Source organism: Stegostoma tigrinum, chromosome 21, assembly GCF_030684315.1.
Source record: "Stegostoma tigrinum isolate sSteTig4 chromosome 21, sSteTig4.hap1, whole genome shotgun sequence".
Classification (NCBI taxonomy): domain Eukaryota; kingdom Metazoa; phylum Chordata; class Chondrichthyes; order Orectolobiformes; family Stegostomatidae; genus Stegostoma; species Stegostoma tigrinum.
This window is the reverse complement of record NC_081374.1, coordinates 27,560,497-27,581,490: the sequence shown is the minus strand read 5'-3', so window position 1 is coordinate 27,581,490 and position 20,994 is coordinate 27,560,497. Positions and strand designations below refer to the sequence as shown.

Genomic DNA, 20,994 nt, shown 5'->3' with positions numbered 1-20,994 from the left:
GAAACTCACTCAGTCATGGACCCGCCATCCTAATTAGGAAAAGATTCAGGCCACTGATTTAAACAAATCCTCTGATGGAATGCAGCCAAATTTTGTTGGATAGGATATTGTTTATAATAGCTAGTGTAGATGCCTCAGCTGCAAACCAAAATCCTTCTAAAGTCAGTCAAATAGCCTGAGACTTACCACGTTTCAAAAATCTACATTGGATGTTAGTGAGTATAAAAACAACAGTAAATCCGCTGAAAGCACATAATTCAGGCTATATTTCAGAGCAGCACTGAGGATGTGATGTGTTGGCGAAAACGCTGTCTTTTGAATGAAATGTTGAATAAAATTGTTTTTTTCAGCTCAAGCACACAAAGATCCCATGGCACTATTGAGCAAAGAGAGTTGTTCTGTAAAATGGTTAGTTCAATCAACATCAGATCTTCTGACTATTCTTTCAATCATTGTTTGTTACAATGTGCTGTTTACAATTTGACTGCTTGTACTCCAAACAACTATGATCATACTTTTAACTGAAGATTTCATAAAGAAAATTATTTCCATTTGTACTCCACTCTCACTCCAATTCTCAAACAAATATCAGTTCTATTTTCATACTCTGCCCACTCGTTCCATCATTCCGATGATTGTCAGCAATCGAGGTGAATTATAAAATGTTATATTGCCATATATGTTAAAGACAATCATTCATGTGAAATTGCTGTGTGGCTAAAAATGCAGATTGTAAATTCTGCCAGGGCATATTGCCATTGGAGTCTTCAGTTGTATTAGTTCAGCCTGATATCATCAATTAACTGGTTGTAGATTCAGGACAAAGGGGTCTAAATAAAAAAATAAATCCCAAATAAACAAGACTCGACTTTGGATGGTAAAGTTGAGGACAAAAGTGGCTTCAACAGTTAGATAGTAAGTTTTCTGAGACAACGATCTTTGGTGATTCAGGGTATGGATAGGATTATAGTTTGTAGAAGTTGAATGAGAGCAGATAAGGGCTAGACTTGGATTTCTTTAGTCATAGTGTATCAGAAGAATTTCAATTAAAAGGAGAAGAATATACATACCAAATTATATGCTTCCCACTTTTGAGGAAGGAAGGCACAGAGCTTAAGAGTCACACTGAAACCATGGAAACAGTTCAGATAAAATTATCCGCAAGAATATACATTGCACTAATATAGGTGGTTAATCTTATGATAAATTAAATGTTTAGTTTTTTGAGGAAAGTTCAATTCCATGACATTTATGCAATGATATTGTTCCTTATTATATTGTCGTATTGTAATTGCAGAGCTGGGCTGAGAAGTGGCAGATGGAGTTAAACCCTGAAAAGTGTGAGGACATTCATTTTGGAAGGACAAACTTGAAAGCAGAATACAGGGTTAATGGAAAGATTCTTGGCAGTGTGAAGGAGCAGAGGGATCATGGTGTTCATGTCCAAAGTTCCCTGAAAGCTGCCATCCAGGTGGATAGAGTTGTTAAGAAGGCGTATGGTGCGATGGCTTTCATTAATAGAGGGATTGAGTTCAAGAGCCGTGAAGTTATGCTCCAGCTATACAAAAGCCTGGTTCAGCCACATCTGGAATATTGTGTCCAGTTCTGGGTGCCTCATTACAGGAAAGATGTGGAAGAGTTGGAAAAGGTGCAGAGGAGATTTACCAGAATGTTGCCTGAAATGGAAAGAAGGTCTTATGAGGAAAGGTTGAGAGACCTAGGGCTTTACTCTTTAGAATGACGAAGGATGAGAGGTGACTTGATAGAGGTGTACAAAATGATCAGAAGTATAGATAGAGTGGACAGCCAGAGACTTTATCCTAGGGTGGAGGTAGCTATTATGAGGGGGCATAGTTTTAAAGTGAGTGGAGGTAGATATAGGGGAGATGTCAGTGGTAGGTTCTTTACTCAGAGAGTGGTAGGTACGTGGAATGCATTACTAGAGACGGTAGTGAAGTAGGCCTCATTAGGAGCATTTAAGTGGCTATTAGATAGGCATTTGGTTGATAGTATAAGGTAGCGGTGGAGAATAAATAGACCTTAAGTTTAGGGTAAAAGTTCGGCACAAAATTGTGGGCCAAAGGGCCTGTCCTGTGCTGTACAGTTCTATGTTCTATGCTACGGGTCACAGGAACTTATCTGAGTGATTTTCCCTATCTCTCTTTAAAACGTTGACTTTTAGCTATGGATTTATTAAATGATGGAGAAACTCTGGCAACTTTGCTCAGTTAGGCATTGGCTACCCAAATGCAGGATGTTTCAGTGTATTATTGAGAATAGTTCTATTCCCACCTGATGGCCATCAGGAAGTTGGTCAATTCTCTCCTTTCTCACCCAAAGCATTGAATCCACTTGTAGGACCCCTAATGGAGCCAATACAGACACTAAATTGAACTCACAAGCTTCCCACCTAAATCACTTGGAGGATTTAGTTATGGTAATTTTTAAGTAAGGTATAGCCCTGGAGATGCAAAGGGGAATAAAAATCATTGCAGGAAGTTGAGGGAATTTGTGGTCAAATTCCAAGTTTATTGAAAATCAAACATGCATTATTACTTCAATCTGAATCACAAAAGGCAAGAAAATCAAACTGAGCATAGACTGGAGTAGAGATGCTGAAGAATTATTTTATGCTCACTACAGTAAATAACAATAATGTTTAGTTCCATACATTTAGAAAAGCTCCCCATGTTGATTGCAAATGAGAAGTCTAAAATATCAGTCGTGTGCATTGAGAAGGTTTCTGATCAAGAACAACATCTGGAAAATCCTGTACAACAGCTGAACTAAACCTTTCGATTTTTCCCAGAGAGTGGGGGACTCAATTACTAGAGGTATGAGTTCAAAGTGAGAGGAGGAAAGTTTAAGGGAGATATGCGTGGAAAGTTCTTTACACAGAGGGTGGTGGGTGCCTGGAACACGTTGCCAGCAGAGGTGGTAGACGCAGACACGTTAGCTAGTGTCTTTTCAGATATATTTGGACAGGTACATAGATGGACAGGGAGCAAATGGACACAGACCGTTGGAAAATAGATGACAGGTTAAACAGAGGATCTTGATCGGCGCGGGCTTGGAGGGCCGAAGGACCTGTTCCTGTGCTGTAGGTTTCTTTGTTCTTTGTTCTTTGTTTGTCAATGACCGATGCAAGTCTGCATGGCCTTTTCAATGATATTGGTTCATTTAAGGAAAAGCATCAATTTAAAGCATCAAAGAATAGCATAGCGCAATCTATCATTGTCATATCAGCATTATGGCACACATTCAACTTACAAACTGCCACTGGCATGTTACTTTATTCTCCTGTCATCAGGAACTGCTAAGGATTTGATGACTAGTTCCACTGTTAATAATAAATTCCATGATGAGAAAGACAATATCTAAGATAAAGTATCTTAGTGTTAGTGAAAATTTTAAAAAGAGAAAAATAATGTAATCATACACATGACATAGAAATGTACATCTCCATATTTACCACAATGAAAACACAGGATATCTAACAAACAACATCTGAAAGAGCTATGACCCCAGAATTGATCACCAAATTTATGTTATAACCTGGCTTGGAACTGGTAACTTTTATATTTAAAATAGGGAAAGTGTGAGGCCCAGGTAGTTATTGAAAGAACAGAGCCACAAAATTCCACAGTTTTGACAAACAATAGGCCTTACTATGCAAGCCATACATATATACACCTTATATTGTAACATCCAGAATGAACCTGAGGAATGAACCTAAGAGGCAAACTGTGGCCAAAATCACAGAAAGCACATCAAGTAACACAAACAGTGAAGACAGAGTCTAGTCATCAGTAACAACATGAGTTAGGGAATCTCATTAAAACTCATCAAGGGATTCTAATTTCTTCTCTTTCAAGGACTCTTTTGTCTCTTTCGAATTCAAAGTCTCTTTGAATTTCTCTCAAAAGCCATTCATCGTGTCTGTCTCAAAAATTGCTCCTATTCTGGTACTTCACCCTCCTTTCCTGGGACTATATGCCCCTGGATTCTTGAAAATACATTTCAGCAGCTACACTCAGTTACAACTCTAACTTTTTGCAGATCTTCGCAAAGCTAGTACTGCCCCTGGATTTATTCCTGAATTGTAAACTTGCTCATCTGCATCAAGCATTCATTGTTTTTGGGATGTCAACACCTGCTGCATTGAACTATTAGTGGTACTCAGCTCATTCTGAGCCTTAACTGTGACACTTTGCTGTCTATTGACTTCTACAACATATCCTGAAGTTTGATTGCATGATGTTATCCAACTGCTCTTGAATTCTAACTAAGCCCCAATTACAAGGAACCACTGTAGTTCAATACTCTTCTTGGCATCCAGTGAAACTGGTTGTTTCTGCATTATGTCTTCTTCTGTCATTTTGTGTCTTCTCACAGAAAGTAAGTGTGATCCTTGAACTCCTCTTCATTGGCTCCTGAACTGTTTTGAGTGATCTATTGAAGTCATTGCAACAAGCCCCATTTAAGTTTTTAAAACAGAATTGAATGCAACTAATGCATTTTGGAAGACTTAGTTCCCTAGTTCGCAGAACGCTTGTATTAACAGTACAAAATGGGCACAGCCTGAAGGATTTAATTATAGAAACAAAATTCAATTACTACTAATGTGTAAAACATATTATTAATTTCACTCTATCACTGCGATTTCTGCAAGACAATTGAAGATTTGCCATTCCATTGGTTCTGTCATAGAAAGGTGCAGCCAGCAGTTTCATTATAGTCCTAGCTCAGCAATTAAGAGACATTACTCTTCGAGATAGCTATCTTATAGTTGCAGAGCCAATTTATTAGTATTTATACTGATACTGAAGTTTTCAGCTAATGTCGATAAAGGACGTATGATTCCAATTTGTCAAAATGGTTGCTTTGCATTGTGTTACCGAAAATTTCTTGATAGAAATTGCCAGAACGCAGGAGGCACATTAGGAACAAACGCAAAAGCTCACCAGTATCTGGTTGAGCAGATTTTGGCTTTACATATCTTTGGTCTTTTAACTCCCTAATTAATCATTCCTAAATAATTTTACTCACTTCTTTTTATTCCAGTAACTGAACCTCTGTGGTCAGTGTTACTGAATTATATTGGAGAGATTGTACATATTGGCCTATCAGATATTGACAGTTCTAACATTAGCAGTAATGCATAAGAGTATTTATACTGCAAGTGGTCTTTTGCGGTAACCAATGCCAATCCATTTAAGTAGACCTTGGAGATAGAAGGGCTTGGATTACTTGTTTACTGGAACATTTGTAAAATATGTTTGTTACATCTCCTTAAAATGAGTTATAGAAATTGGCTGTCAGAACAGAAAGAAAATATTAACTGTTTTCACATTAATGATTCAATCCAAATTGTTACTTACCAACCACTGCATCCTCCCCCTCCCCCCACTCCCAAACCATCCCGGATCAATCACTATGCAGAGTTAATGATTGTTTAGAGCTGGGCTGCAAATACCAAATAAAATTCAGGGAAAGATGGGAATTACATGTCCCTTATGTTTCCAGCCCTCTACTTATTTCACATATAGCATTCCAATATACGTTGGCTTTATTTTTAAAAGTGATCTTGTGACTTTATGTGCATTGCTCTCTTTCATCTTAAGATTCTTAAATACAGTTAATTGTTTTGGTTCTTTCAGATCTAGCCGTTAATGCTTAGACTAGTAACTGATGGTAGATTAACCACATATCAACATTATAATGTTGAACATCCTCAGTTAAGTTTCTGTATGATTTTCATTTCTGTTTCAGTTAAATATCTGGAATCAGGGATGTAAAACTTTAACTTGTCTCTTTATCAGATGGTTTGTTGGCTGGCTAGACCATCCTGATTTTGGGCTGCTCAACATAGAAGACTTCTGGGTAATCAGGAGGTGAAATCAGAAATAAAATTGCGCAATATTTTTCAATCTCTGCAACTTGTTGTCTCCATCACCCTTAAAATGGATGTGAGCTAGCTTGTCAGTGCAAAATATGCAATGGTGGATTTGAAGCAAAGGTTGTTGTTGATGAGCAGCTGGCTATTGACAGTCACTTACTTCATGGATGATTGCCAATCTATGTTTAGGTTTGAAGAAACTACTTCCCAGATGTCAATGATCTATTTTTATGTCAGTCCTATTCTTGACTGTAATCACTCTTGTGTGTACTTTAGTGCATCTAAAACAGAGGGGATTTTATAGAGCCTTTCATAAAATGATCAGTGAGAATGGTGCAAAATCAAGTTGAATATTAAATATATATAGCTATAAATATCAACATAACTATTATATTTAATTGTATTTTGTATATGTTACTTTATTGATTGCTCACATTATTATTGATAAGCATCATTTAGTGAGGACCAACATACATATAATGCTATTTAGGAAACTTTTAATTGGGTAGGAAGGAAGAAAAGTCTGAATAGACAATTTGCTTTTTGTTTTAGTATTACTCACAAATATTTAATTGTTTTTGAGTGTTACTTACATCATCATCTTACTTATTTTTCAACATTAAATATTGGCAATCTATTTATCAAAAGGTAGTCATATTTTATATTGAGATTTGAAAGATATACATGTATTGGAAAAGGTACAATGATAGGAGTAAGAATAAAATAAAAAGGGGACAAACTGCATGGTAAATTTACTGAAGTTTTAGCTTTAGAGCATGGACAGAAAAAGTGTTTAGAGAAAATTAATCAACATTTATAAATATTTAGATTTACAGAGAAGATAAAGAAGATAAAGGCAACACAAGCCATGAAAGTTGACGCTAAGCGAAAATAAACAGAAGTGAGCTAAACATAAATTTAAAATGTGCATCATCAAGAATTTATTTACCCTTAGAGTGATAAATAGTTATGATTGTCTTGAAGACTGAGAAGCCAACGAATTTTCATTTGAGTTTTCCCATTACATGAATGATGTGGCCAATAGCAAATTGATTGGGAATATTTGGCAAGATCAGAAAAGTGGGATTCTTGATATCAAACAAGTCCAATTTTTCACCTGATGTTTGTGTAGTGAGATAAGATCTTGCTCGTAAACAGAGAGCATCCTATTTGAATGCATTTGTATTTCATTAGCATCTAGTCTTATCATATTTATATGCAACTTCCTATTCTCTCTTCCAGAAGAGAGAGACTGGATGGAGCAAATCCCAATGTCATAGTTAGGGTGGGTATCTAGCAATTCCAGCTTGCTGCTTGTACCTGTGGTCTTTATCTTGTCCAGTCATCCCCAACATCTAAGTATGTTCCATGGCCATTCTCTTAAGAGTCTGACTTGACATCTAAATTTCAAAATGGACTTCCTGCATACCCGTGTCCAAGCATTACTGTTTTCTTTAACAAGTTTCTCTCGCGGAATCATCCATTTGTGCAGACCTTCCAAGTCAGGCAGATGCTGGGCCAAGTTAGAGGTGAACAATGATGAGATGCAATTCTGAGTGGTAGGAAAGAGTAGAACTCTGTTAAATAGGTTCTAACATGTGATAGTGCAAAAGATAAGAAGACTATGTATCTTGATTCTTGTGGCTGCATTTTCTATGACAAGTGATGATTTAAAGTGGAAAAGCATTTATGATTGTGAGCTTCGATTTCTAATGAAACATGGCTAGTGTCACCTCTATGCTCTCAGACGCTGTTTCTCATTTCCCTCCCTTTACATATACTGTGAAGGGCCATTCATGGCTGGCAGCAATTGACTTGGTGCAAAGTGGGGGCTTTAATAATGGTGCCAGCAGCAGAAGTGGTGGCAGTGTTGAATACTGCTGCCATTGGTGCCTGCAAGGTAATGAGAGAGTCACAGAGAGGTGGTGCATATTTAATGAGGTGTGCAGTGGAGAACTGTGAGAGTTACCTTGCTAGAACTTAGGAAGACAAACCTTTTGTGAAGCCCCACAAAATTGAAACTTGGCTGCTTTTTGGTAAATTTCAGTTTGCTCCTGATACAATAGGACGGAGCGTCAGAGAACAGTAACAATGTCTGTAATAGACTAAAAGACTTTTAAAAAAATATGACTTTACCTTTCTCTCATTGTTACAACTACACTATTTCAAATCCAGTGACATATGTCTTGAATGACTGCCTTAGATTTTTTTGTTGTTTGTAAATTTGAAGGTATGAGAAGTTCCTTCTCATGTCCCATGGTTGACGCTAATTTGATATTGCATTGTATCATTAACAAACTTTCAATCATAGATATGGATTTTGCCAAGTCTTGGTTGTTTGCATTCACTTAATACTAGGGCAAGTTTTGTCATCTAAGATGCGTTTAAATGTAACTAAGAAAGGCTAGAAATTATACCATACTGATATTCTAAATGTTTGGCTGAAAAGGTCTCTGCTTTTCTTAATGCAATCAGTCTAGACCATAAATACAGGAGCTTAATTTGGCCATTCAGCCCATAACGTCTGCCTTGCTATTTGATTGTGCCTGATATATTTCTCAAACCTATAGTCCTGCCTTCTCTCCATAACCCTTGATCCCCTTACCAAGTAAACACAAGTGTCTTAAACACACTCGATGACTAGGCCTCTGCAGCAATGAGTTCTACAGATTAACCACCCTCTGGCTGAAGAAATTCCTCATCATCTGAGTTCTTGATGAGATGAAGCGGGACTCCTATGTCCCTTTGTGCTCCAGATTTCTGAAACCTTTCCCATTTAGAAAATGATCTAGGCCTTTTTTCTTCCTACCAAAGTGCATGACGACACATTGTCCCACATTATATTCTGTCTACCAGTTCTTTGCCCACTCTTCTAGACTGTCCATGTTCTTCTGCAACCTCTTTTTCCTCCATACTTACCCTGCCCCTCCACCGATCTTTGTTTCATCTGCAAACTTAACAACAATGCCCTCAGATAACCAAATGTGAAGCTGGATGAACACAGCAGGCCAAGCAGCATCTCAGGAGCACAAAAGCTGATGTTTTGTGCCTAGACCCTTCATCAACAATGCCCTCAGTTCCTTTGTCTAGATTGTTAATGTATAACATGTGAGTAGTTGCTGTCAAAACATGGGTGGGCCCCTCCGGAACTTCTCTAGTCACCAGCTGTCATCCTAAAAAAGAGCCTTTGTCCTACTCTCTGCATTCTGCCAGTCAGCTAATCCACTACCTTGCTCCTAGTACCATGGGCCCTCATCTTATTTAGCAGCTTCCTTTGTCAAAGGCCTTCTGGAAATTCCAATTAGATCAGGTCCATTGGCTGTCCTTTGTCTAACCTGCTTGATACCTCCTCAAAAAATTCTAATAGATTTGTCAGGTATGACCCCCAACATCCTTGACAAAGCTGTACTGACTCAGCCCTATTTTAACATGCACTTCCCAGTACTCCACAACCTCATCTTTAATAATGGATCTAAAATCATACCAATGACTGAGGTCGGGCTAACAATCTACAGTTTCCTGCCTTCTCCCCCACCACCTCCCTTTTTACATTGGCTAGCCTGCAGGAAACGGTTGCAGCAAGAATCTAGGATACAATTCTACCTCATTGCATTACAACATTGAATTCTTTCTCAGTTAAGTCAGATGAAAAACAGCTGTGGCCATCCAACTGTTCAATCAGCTTGTAAGTTACAACTGCTTTTATCTTTTTAGTCTCAGTTCCTTGTTCTTGCTGCAATGTTCTGTAATACTTTATTTCCCAAGTAAATATCTGTTAATGCAACAGCATCTTTGGTGTTTTGATGCTATGCACTCTATGTTCTCAGAAACTATAAGAAATGTTTTTCTGCTTCAATTCTATCTTTAAGATTTCCTTGCTCTATACTGTCCCAAAAAAGATATCAGTACCAAAAGAGATTTTGGCCTCAAAATATTGTTTCTCTCTGCTCAGATGCTGCCAGACCTGCTAAGTTTCTTTTGCATTCTCTATTTGTTTCAGCTTTTCAGCATCCACAGTATAATGTCTTGTCACAACAGTAGTGTTTACATTGGAAATATTTTACTACGATAAGGGACTGAATACATGTTTCTTTATCAGATAAGGTTCATGGTGCACAGTAGATTGGTTTGTGGTATCCATCTAACTGGCTTTGAAAGAGCATGTTTCAAAACCTGTAGCTGACCGGTTAATAAAGGAAAAGAAGGATTATAATGTGCAACATAATTTTAGCTGGCATTGTTTCTTTAAACTTCCATAAAGCATTTTCAGAAACATTCTTGATTGCAAGGATTTTAAAATTCTGTCATCCGGTAGAAAGTGGTTATTAATTTAATAACAGCAGAAGTGGGCAGTTTGGTTCTCCCAGCCTGCTCTGCCATTCAATAAGATTATGGCTGATCTTCCCCAAGCCTCAACTCCTCTTTTATTCCAGCTTCTCATTGCCCTCATCTCCTCAGTATTACAAAATCCATCAACATTCCCCTTAAACACTTCCAGTGATCAACCTTTCTCAACTCTCCGTGGTAGAGAATTCCAAAAACTTACTATCCTCTGGAAGAAGAAAATCCTTCACATTTCAGTTTCAATTTAGAGCTTCCCTATTCAGTAACTATATCCCCCAATTTGAGACTTCCCCACTTCTGGAAATACTTTCTTAACATCTAACCTGTCGTAACCCCCTCTGAATCTTGTATGTTTAAATGAAGCATGTTTCATCCTCATTCTTCTACATGCTAACAAATAAAGACCTAACCTGATTAGCCATACTTGACAAATCAACTCATCCATTTCAGGAATCAGCCAAGTAAATCTCCAATATATCCTTTAAAAACAGGGATCAAAACTGTACTCAGTACTCGAGGTGGGACTTTGCCAACACCCTGTACAGTTATAACAAAACTTTTCTGCTATTAAACTCCAAATGCAGCAAAAAGGTCAAAATACAATTTACCTCTAAATTGCTTGCTGCACTTTCATGTTAACTTTTTGTGTCTCATGAAGAAGGACACCCGGATTCCTTTATGTTGCACTTATTTGGATTTTGACTCTATTTAAACAATAGTTTGCCTTTGGATTCTTCTGACCTCACACTTTCCTACATTAAACTTTACCTGCCAGGTTTTTGCCCAATCATTCAACTTACTTATATCCCCAAGCAGATTCCTTACATCTACATCACAACATGCCATCCTACCTATTTCATTATCATCATAAAATTTGGGTACATCGCACTCTTGTTAAGTACCAGTTTAAATGAGGAGGGAACAAAATTTGAACTCATTACTATAGATCGTTAAAAATTGAGGCAGTGGGATAAGTCCTTACGGCACTCCGCTAGTCACATCTTTCCAAGCTGAAAAGTATTCATGAGTCCTGACTTTCTGTCTTCTGTTTATAAACTAATCCTCAATCCAGGCTGAAACATCCCACAGCCTTGAGCTCCTATCGTATGAAGTAATCTTTCATGTGGCACCTTATGTTACACCATCTGGAAATCCAAAAGCCCTACATATACCGATTCATCTTCATCATCTCTGTTTGTCGTATCCTCAAAGAGCTCTGGAAATTTTGTCAAACATGATTTCTCATTCGCAGAATCCAGTTGACTGTGTTTGATTGCATTAAGCATTACTAAATGTCCTTCTATTTCTATCTTATTTGGGAATTAATATATTTCTTTTAACAGGGCTAGAGTATGTTTCCCCAGGTGGAAGTCTAGAGAAAGGGGCTACTGTCTTAGTATATGAGATACACCATTCAGAACTGAGGTGAGAAAATATTTCTTCCCTCAGAGAGTGGTCAGTCTGTGGAATTCACTACCACAGAAGGCTGCACAGGCTAGGTTACTGATTAAATATCTAAAAATTAATCAAAACATAATGTATTAAGGGGTATGGAGAGAAAGTGGAAATATGACATTAAGGTAAAGAAGCAGCCATGATTATATTAAATGGTGGAGCAGGCTCGAAGGGCCAAATGCCAACGCTTACTATTAGTTCTACGATTATTTGTTAATGCTAGGATACAGAGGTACACTACTTAAATTACACAAGGTATAACAGCTCAGAATTTAAGTAGGGACCCCATTAGTGAGGCTATTTCCTCCAAGCCTCCAAAAGGGAGAATAATACTGGTGTTCATATTGGAGTGCAACACAATGGCTGCTAGGTATCAGGGGTCTCACTGGTTGGCCACTGAAGATCTGCACTGTCTCTTCCAGAGAAGTTACATTGAACGACTAATCAATCAGGCAGTGGCAAGACCACTGGTAAGCCTACTCCTGGAATCCAACGGAAGAATTGCACAATAATTCAGAAAAAGAAACTCATTGTGAAACAGCAATCTAATGGCTTACTTGATGGTGCGATGACAAACAATAAAATGTTCATAAATTGTTCATTCCAACAAGTAGGTTAAAATCCACACATATAATTGTAGAGAAGAGTAGAGAGGTGTTCATTTTTTCATCTATCAGATGGACTCCCCATGTCATTTTCAGCTACCATCTTTGAATACAAATTTTAGTTTATAGACTACTGACCAGCCCCATGAGAAACTAGCCACATCCTTATGACCTCCTATGCCATTATGCTAGACCACAGAAAAGAAGAAGAGAAAGAGAGATTCATTGGATACAGTGTAAGCATTCAAGTCTGTAATACTTCAAGTCATTTCTGGATTCTGGAAATTTCATCATTACAGAATGATGTTAGAATGCGAAAGCAAATGTGTATGAAATGGAAAACACCATAGGTATAAACATATACTTGAAATATACAACAGTGATCAAACATTTAAAAAGTTATAATTTTTTTAAGAATTAAACTACTGTATACGCCACCTTTTTGTTCCCAAAGGAATGTACAAAAATGATGACAATGGTGTTGAGGAAACAGCTAATGTTAGTTGGGCTGCACTTACCCCAGTGATAATGCCAAGTAGTTTGCAAGTTCAGAGATAGTAGGAACTGCAGATGCTGGAGAATCTGAGATAACAAGCTGTAGAGCTGGATGAACACAGCAGGCCAAGCAGCATCAGAGGAGCAGGAAGGCTGACCTCACTGTAACCCCTAACATCCTGCTGCAGTACCTCCAGGTAAAAGTGAGAGACCTATGGAGTAGATTCCTGGGGCTCTTCTCCTTTCTTCCAGTTGCTGCTGCAGTCTCAAAGAAATACGCAAGTGAGGCCTTGCAACCAAGGATAGAGTTCCTTTAATTAGAAATCTTTCCTTTGACAGACCCATCATGCCCCCTTACTGACATTTCCTGAGGTACCAAAGTCATGACACAGTTAAAAAGCTTTGCCAAGTATGCTCGTTCAACATTCATGTTTCCCACGTTCATATGGTCTTGTCATTTGGCCAAATATTTAGTTGGGAAATTTCAAGAAAAGATGCAAACAAATGAGGCAAGCTGACATTTGAATGAGTACTGATTAAAGTCAGGGCCCCTAAATAGGAGAACATTCGGCCAGTCCTGATTTTAACTTGATAAATATATTTAAATTAGTACTTAATTATGTAAAAGTACTTGATTTTAACAGGCACCATCCTTATCCGAAACACAAAGCTACGTTACGTCTAATATTGGATCTACAATGATTATTGTGCACTGTTTTGTCCTGCAGAAAGGAAAATGCATACACAAGGGGGTTCATCTGGTAGGGCATTTGCTCAGAGTGAGATGACACAAGCAGGATGAGAAGCCATTGGATTGGAGGCAAGTCTGTGAAATAGAAGGCTAATAGGAAATCCTAAAAGAAAACCTGGTGATTGTGTAAGAACTATTAAGTGAAGTTGATGGTGTTATTAGAATATGTGACAAGATTAAGGAAAAAATGAGACAGAGTTGAAAATGAACATGTAAGTGTGACTTCGGGTTTCATGGTGAAGATGATGAAGGTAAAAGAACTGTTGAGAAAGCTGGGAAGGATGGTAATTGAGATGGTTGCCATACATTTACCGGACAGAAGACTTAAGAACAAAACTTACTTTTGCTGCTGTATTCAAACCAGTGAAGCTCATCCTGCACTGTGTCCAAGTCCTGCACAGATGGAGCTGACAATTTTTGGAATATCCATTCTTGGTGAACAATGTATTTAGCAACGATCTGACCCTGTCAGGAAACAGAAGCCACCTCTACTCCTAACAAATTGAGTGAAACGTTTAACGTTTTTGAGAAAATTTGTAGCTCGGGCTATGGGTGAAGTTGTAGACATGCTCGCCGAACCAGTGGGTTTGGTTGCAAACATTTCATCACTCTGCTAGGTAACATGGCCAGTGTGCCTCTGCTGAAGTATTGGTGTTCTGTCCCGCTTGTTATTTATATGCCTCAGTTTGTCGGGGTGTTTGGTACCACTTCCAGTTCTGTTTTTCAGTGGTTTGTACACAGGGTCAAATTCAATATGTTTGTTGATCGAGTTCCGGTTGGAATACCAGGCCTCCTGGAATTCCCTGGTGTGTTTCTGTTTGGCTTGTGTGAATATGGACATGTTGTCCCAGTCGAATTCATGTCCCCCTTTGTCTGTTTGATGTGAGACAAGTGAGAATTGGTCGTGTCTCTTGGTGGCTAGTTGGTATTCGTGTATCTGTAGTGTCGGTTTTCTTCCAGGTTGGCCTATGGAGTGTTTCACACAGTCTTTGCATGGTATCTTGCATTTTACACTGGTTTTGCTGATTTTGAGTATGGGATCCTTTATGTACATCAGTAGCTGCTGTAGGGGGCTTGTTGGTTTGTGGGCTACTCTGATACCTAGGGATCTATGTAGTCTTGTGACCATCTCTAAAATGTCTTTGATGTACAGTAGGGTGATTACTGAGTCTGGTTGTGTTGTGTTTTCCTGTTGTGATCTGTCTCAGAGATAACAGCAGATTGTGCTTTTCGGGTATCCATTTCTTTTGAAGACTCCGTATTGGTGCTCCTGTTTCGCTTTATGTAGTTCCAGGTTGCTGCAATGTGTTGTGGCATGTTTAAATAATGTCCTGATGCAGCTTGTTTTTGTGCTTTGGGGTATTTGCCAGTGTAATTGAGTATCTGGTCTATGTGTGAGATCTTTCTATGTGTGCTAGCCTGAAGTTCCCCGTTGATTGCATGGTTTACCATTAGGTCCAGGAGGAGTAGTCGATTGTTGTTCTTTTCTTCTTTTGTGAATTTTATCCAGGCGAGGATGTTGTTTATGTGTCAGTGGGTTTCTTCTAATTTTGTACATTTGATAATTGTAAAAGTGTCACCTACATATTGGACCCAAAATTTGGGTTGTATAGTGGGGAGCGCTGTCTGTTCTAACCTTTGCATCACTACTTTTGCAATCAATCCTGATATTGGGGATTCCATTGGACATCCGTTGATTTGTTTGTATATGCCATTGTTGAAGGTGAAGTGGGTTGTGAGGCGCAAGTCAAATAGTTTTGTAATGGTGTCCTTATTAATGTTGTTGTTGTTCTGGTCCATGAAAGTTTCAGGTATTAATGTCAAATGATGAAAGTTAAATATTCATAGTCCATTTTCACTTGATCATAATTACTGTAATAAAAAGTTTAAAATATAAATATAAATTTGATAATTTTAAAATATAAATTTTATGAGTTACTGGTCTTGTATTTTTAAAGTGTAGAAAACTTTGGTAAACAGTAGAATTTTAATAGCAACATTTATTGATTTCATAATCTTTCACATATCCATTTCCTTTTGTTTAGGATGGACAACCCCCAGATGAATTATGTAATCAATCCACATCTAAAGAAATTGAAAATAAAACCATTAAAGAGATAGACAATGAAAATATGAGAAAAAGTGAGGGAGCAGCTAAAACAAATGGAAAACATGAAAGAAAAGAAAAAGATGAGGATAGTGCAAAAATAAAAGACATCAGGGATAAAGCAAATGAGGAAAGATTGAAGACTGAAGAGGTAAAAGGGCAAAATAAAGAGGAGAAAGAGAAGAGCAGGGACCTAAAAGAAAAAAGTAATGAAGAAAAACTGACTAAACCCAAGGAAGAAGCATCAAAGGATATTGTCAAAGAGGAAAAGTATTCTAAGACAAGGAGTGAGTCAAAAGACGTTAGGAATGATGAAAACTGCTCCAGCCCTTCTGTGACAAACTCTAGCAAATGCTGTTCAACACAATGTAATGATTCAGTCAGTGCACAAAACCTTGAGGAGAAAAAACAACCAAAAGCTTCGGAAACACAAACAACAACTTCAACTATTTATGATGAAACGATAGAAAAAGTAAGGGGCAATGATCCTGAAATAATTGAAGTGAATTTAAATAATGCAGAGAGAATGAACAATGGCATTTTAATATGTTTTGCTGATGCATTGAAAGAAAACGCTGTTGTGAAGACCTTTAGCTTTGCTAATACTCATGCGGACGACCATGTTGCTTTTGCTGTTGCTGGTATGTTAAGGACAAACAAAAGCATAACAAACCTCAACTTGGAATCCAACTACATCTCTGGCAAAGGTGTCATTGCTATCATGAGAGCTTTGCAACAGAATAACGTACTGACAGAGTTCAGATTCCATAATCAGCGTCACATACTTGGAGGGCAGGTCGAGATGGACATTGCCAAACTTTTAAAAGAAAATACCACCCTTCTTAAGCTGGGCTACCATTTTGAGTTGGCAGGGCCACGTATGACTGTGACAAACTTACTAAGTAGGAACATGGATAAACAAAGGCAAAAGCGTTTACAGGAGCAAAGACAGGGGCAAACAGGGGACAAAAAACAAGCACTTGAAGTCCCAAAGACATCTGGCATGCAAAAATCACCTAAATCATCTCCACAATCTTCTCCCAGAAGTTCACCTTGGTCATCCCCTAAACCAACTCCGAAGAAGACTGCTACTCTTGCACCACCACCTGCTCCTCCTCCTCCTCCAGTCCTGCCAGAAGAAGCCAACTTTATGGCTCAGAATCATAAATTACAAAGCAAGAGGACTGGAGAGGAACAAGAAGAGACCAAGAAGTTAAGAAATTCCTTGACACCTGTATCTGAAAGAAAGTTGGAAGACAGGCCACCCGCTCAAGAACAGAATTCCAGAGATCAGCTTCTGGCTGCCATTCGAAGGAGCAATAAGAAAAATTTAAAGAAGGTACATGATTAATGTTTCTATATTTTCTATTGCTAGATCTGGCATTGGCATTTCTTGGAAGCAGTGCAAAATGATAAATACATTCTCTGGATAATGCATACAAATATGGAAGCTGAAAGGTCAAGCTTTCATCCATCAGAGAGCAATAATTTGAAATTTTATAAACTAAGAGGTAAATGCAATGTTTATGGTATAAAATAGCTTCTCAGAGGTGGCTGAAAGCAAATGTCATCTGAACTGTTACTTTGTAGAAGTGAAGTATTTGTAAATCACATTGAAGAACAAGACTACAGAACAAATGTAATGTCATATTTTTGTGGAGCCACAATGTTTCCAAAAGTTAATTCAAGACATTTATATCATAAATGGTTCTATGAAGAAAATAACATTGGCATTTTTATAACACTGCAGTATGCAAAATGTGGGACTCACAGGCACTGAGTATATAAACATCCAAGGCGATTAGAAAGAGAAAGGTCAGTGAGGAGGATGGTTTTAAAACAGGGAAAGATATTTGAAGAAAGAGGAGATAATTGAGTAACCATTATATGTATAGCAGGTGGAAATGAGGCAAAGTAAAGTTACAGAATTGGAATCTTCATGCAGAGACATAAAGCAGAGTAAGTCATAACAGTTTGTAATAAAGCCATGAAAAGGTTTGTAAGGGAAGGTGAGAGTTTTAAAGCTGAGTTTGAGATGAAGCAGGATATTAATCTTCTTCATTGTATGAGAATTTGAAATGGCAACAAGTAAAGCTGATTGAATCAAGGATGGAGGCTTGGAACTGTTGACAGGAGCAAAATAGGACAGTGTAGTTTAACTGACATTTTGATGGAATTCAATATGAATAGTCCAATCTTTGATATCAGGTAAGATATTTTGGGGCATAAAAAGCTAAGAAAAAAAAACTTCAGATTTGCCATTAGCTATCAGCAATGACAACAGTGTATTTCTGAAGTGATTTAAACTGATTGTACGCCAAATAATAATAACACAATTGTTTAAAGGTAGAATCATTAGAATATTTTAAACATTTGTAATAATAGCTTTGTCAATTATGTTATGACATAAAAATAATAAAAACATCCTGTTGTGTAGCACCCTTAATGTCGAAAGTCTTCTGAGGACATTTCACAAAAGTATAATCATAAAACAATGAACAGAAGTCAGTGAATGAGATATTAGGGGGGATGATGAAAAGCTTGGAATAAATAATTGTTTAAGATCACTGTGAAAGAATCAGAGGGAAGTAAGGAGACAGAAAGATTTACGGAAAAGTTGCTGAGGTTAAGGACCAGATGGCTGAAGGTCTCTAAAAATAAGAAGGAAGAGTCTGGAAATCACATGACACTAGAATCAGAGAAACACAGAGTTAACCAACGGTGATTATAGACGAAAGAAAATACTGTGGGAGGTGGTTGGGGAGTAATAAAGCCAATTTAGCTTAGCCAGGTAAGCATTGCATTAGTTAAATCTGAGTTGGCGAAAACATGGAACAGAATTATGACAGAAGAAAAGCAGAAGCAGAGGTGAAAGAGGGCAATGTATGAAGGTATAAATTTGCGATGGACCTGAAGTTCATCTCAGACTCAAACAGAATGCTGAGAATGTGAAGAATCTGGTTCAACCTAAGACAGTGATAAAGAATGGAGTTTGAGACAGGAGCTGAAACTAATAGCTGTGATTTTTCCAATGATTAACTAGTGATTTTTTGTATGGATTTAATGTTGGATAAACAGTGTAACAATTGGAGGAAAGTAATTTTGAAGACAGAAGTGGTGAAAAGATTGAGCTGAGTATTAACAGAGTACACATTGAAATTTATCCCTTGTCTTTAAATAACATTGCTAAACAGCAGGGTGCAAATAAGAAATAGGCAGGCACCTAGGAAGGAGAGGTCTAGCGAACAACTGAGTTAACATGATGAGAGCAGGAGGAGCAACCAGATGCTCTGGCAAATATTGCTTCATAAAAATGGAACCAAACAAGGGCATAACTGTTGAATTTAACAACAGAAAAGAGTTATTACTTCAGTTATAAGCCAGCTACATGCTTGTAGAGATAATGGGAACTGCAGATGCTGGAGAATCCGAGATAAAAAAGAGTGGAGCTGGATAAACACAGCAGGCCAAGCAGCATCTTAGGAGCACAAAAGCTGACTTTTTGGGCCTAGACCCTGAAGGTTTGTTATCTTACCTGCTTGAAGAGTTAAGTAATTTTGAGATAACATGGTGTAGAGCTGGATGAGCACAGCAGGCCAAGCAGCATCAGAGGAACAGGAAAGCTGACGTTTCAGATCTGGACCCTTTATCTGAAAGGGTCCAGACCCAAAACGTCAGCCCCCCTGCTCCTCTGATGCTGCTTGGCCTGCTGTGTTCATCCAGCTCTACACCTTGTTATCTCAGATTCTCCAGCATTGGCAGTTCCCACTATCTCTAAATAATTTTGAGTTCAGATTTCAAACTTTTACACCAAAAATGGAATGGTCTGGTCAACCCTATTAATGTCAGATCACACAGAGTTAAATTGGAAAATGTACTGCTTCATAATGAGAGTTGCGATACTATGAAACACATAAGGATTTATTTAAATATAAAGGGAATACTTGTGTCCTGGTATCCTTTTCCAGTTGAGTGAAAAAGATTGACTAAAGGAATCTGCCTTCTTAAAAGTGGTTTTCGAGCTTAAGGCCAGAAAATACATTCATTTTTGGGATGCACTCTGAATTGGGCCATTATGAGGTTCAAATTTAACTGCGTGTGTAGCTGGATGAACACAGCAGGCCAAGCAGCATCAGAGGAACAGGAAAGCTGACGTTTCAGATCTGGACCCTTTATCTGAAAGGGTCCAGACCCAAAACGTCAGCCCCCCTGCTCCTCTGATGCTGCTTGGCCTGCTGTGTTCATCCAGCTCTACACCTTGTTATCTCAGATTCTCCAGCATTGGCAGTTCCCACTATCTCTAAATAATTTTGAGTTCAGATTTCAAACTTTTACACCAAAAATGGAATGGTCTGGTCAACCCTATTAATGTCAGATCACACAGAGTTAAATTGGAAAATGTACTGCTTCATAATGAGAGTTGCGATACTATGAAACACATAAGGATTTATTTAAATATAAAGGGAATACTTGTGTCCTGGTATCCTTTTCCAGTTGAGTGAAAAAGATTGACTAAAGGAATCTGCCTTCTTAAAAGTGGTTTTCGAGCTTAAGGCCAGAAAATACATTCATTTTTGGGATGCACTCTGAATTGGGCCATTATGAGGTTCAAATTTAACTGCGTGTGTAGCTGGATGAACACAGCAGGCCAAGCAGCATCTCAGGAGCACAAATGCTGACGTTTCGGGCCTAGACCCTTCGTCAGAGCATGATGTTGCTTGGCCTGCTGTGTTCATCCAGCTTCACACTTTGTTATCTTGGATTCTCCAGCATCTGCAGTTCCCATTATCTCTGATCGAATTTAACTGCATTTGTTTGTCTGTAATTTCAGAGCTACTTATAAATCAACAAAATATCTGATCAGTTAGAGGCAAATTGTTGTTGCTGCATGTTTGATTGCGCAATTGTGATGTGCTGTTTTATGATTATGATGTTTCATACAATCAGATACAATATTGACATACCTTTTAATGCAATGCTTTACTGTTTAATGGATACTGGAAAACACTTTGAATTTGAAGGTGGAACTGAAAATGCAAGGTGGCTATGGAGACTACAGTTTGGATCCTGATTTAATTCTTCTGGGCACTTATCACTTTCTACCCACAGTCAACGGTTCCTGCAATTGGGAAAGGGGGCTCTTCATATTAATGTCACCACAGGAATTGAATATTTGATTGATTGTCAGGTCCTGTTTCTCAGCTAGAACAGCTCTGGTTTACTCCAACTGTGCCATTCTGATATTCCTGATATTTCACGCATGATGTGAAGACACCAGAAGCACAGTAAATTGTGTGGACGCTTTTAGCTAGAAGTCACAACTCGCTACATTGATCAA

The 20,994-nt window shown here is 38.1% G+C and overlaps 1 protein-coding gene across 1 annotated transcript in view; it reads left to right on the top strand.

Moving 5' to 3' along the window:
- The window catches only part of LOC125462847 (leiomodin-1), a 33,123-nt gene that overhangs the window by 10,234 nt on the left and 1,895 nt on the right, over nucleotides 1–20,994 (top strand). The window contains exon 2 of the mRNA XM_048553279.2: nucleotides 15,595–16,995. Within this exon, the coding sequence (XP_048409236.1) occupies nucleotides 15,595–16,995 (1,401 nt within the window). The remainder of the gene's footprint in view (nucleotides 1–15,594; nucleotides 16,996–20,994) is intronic.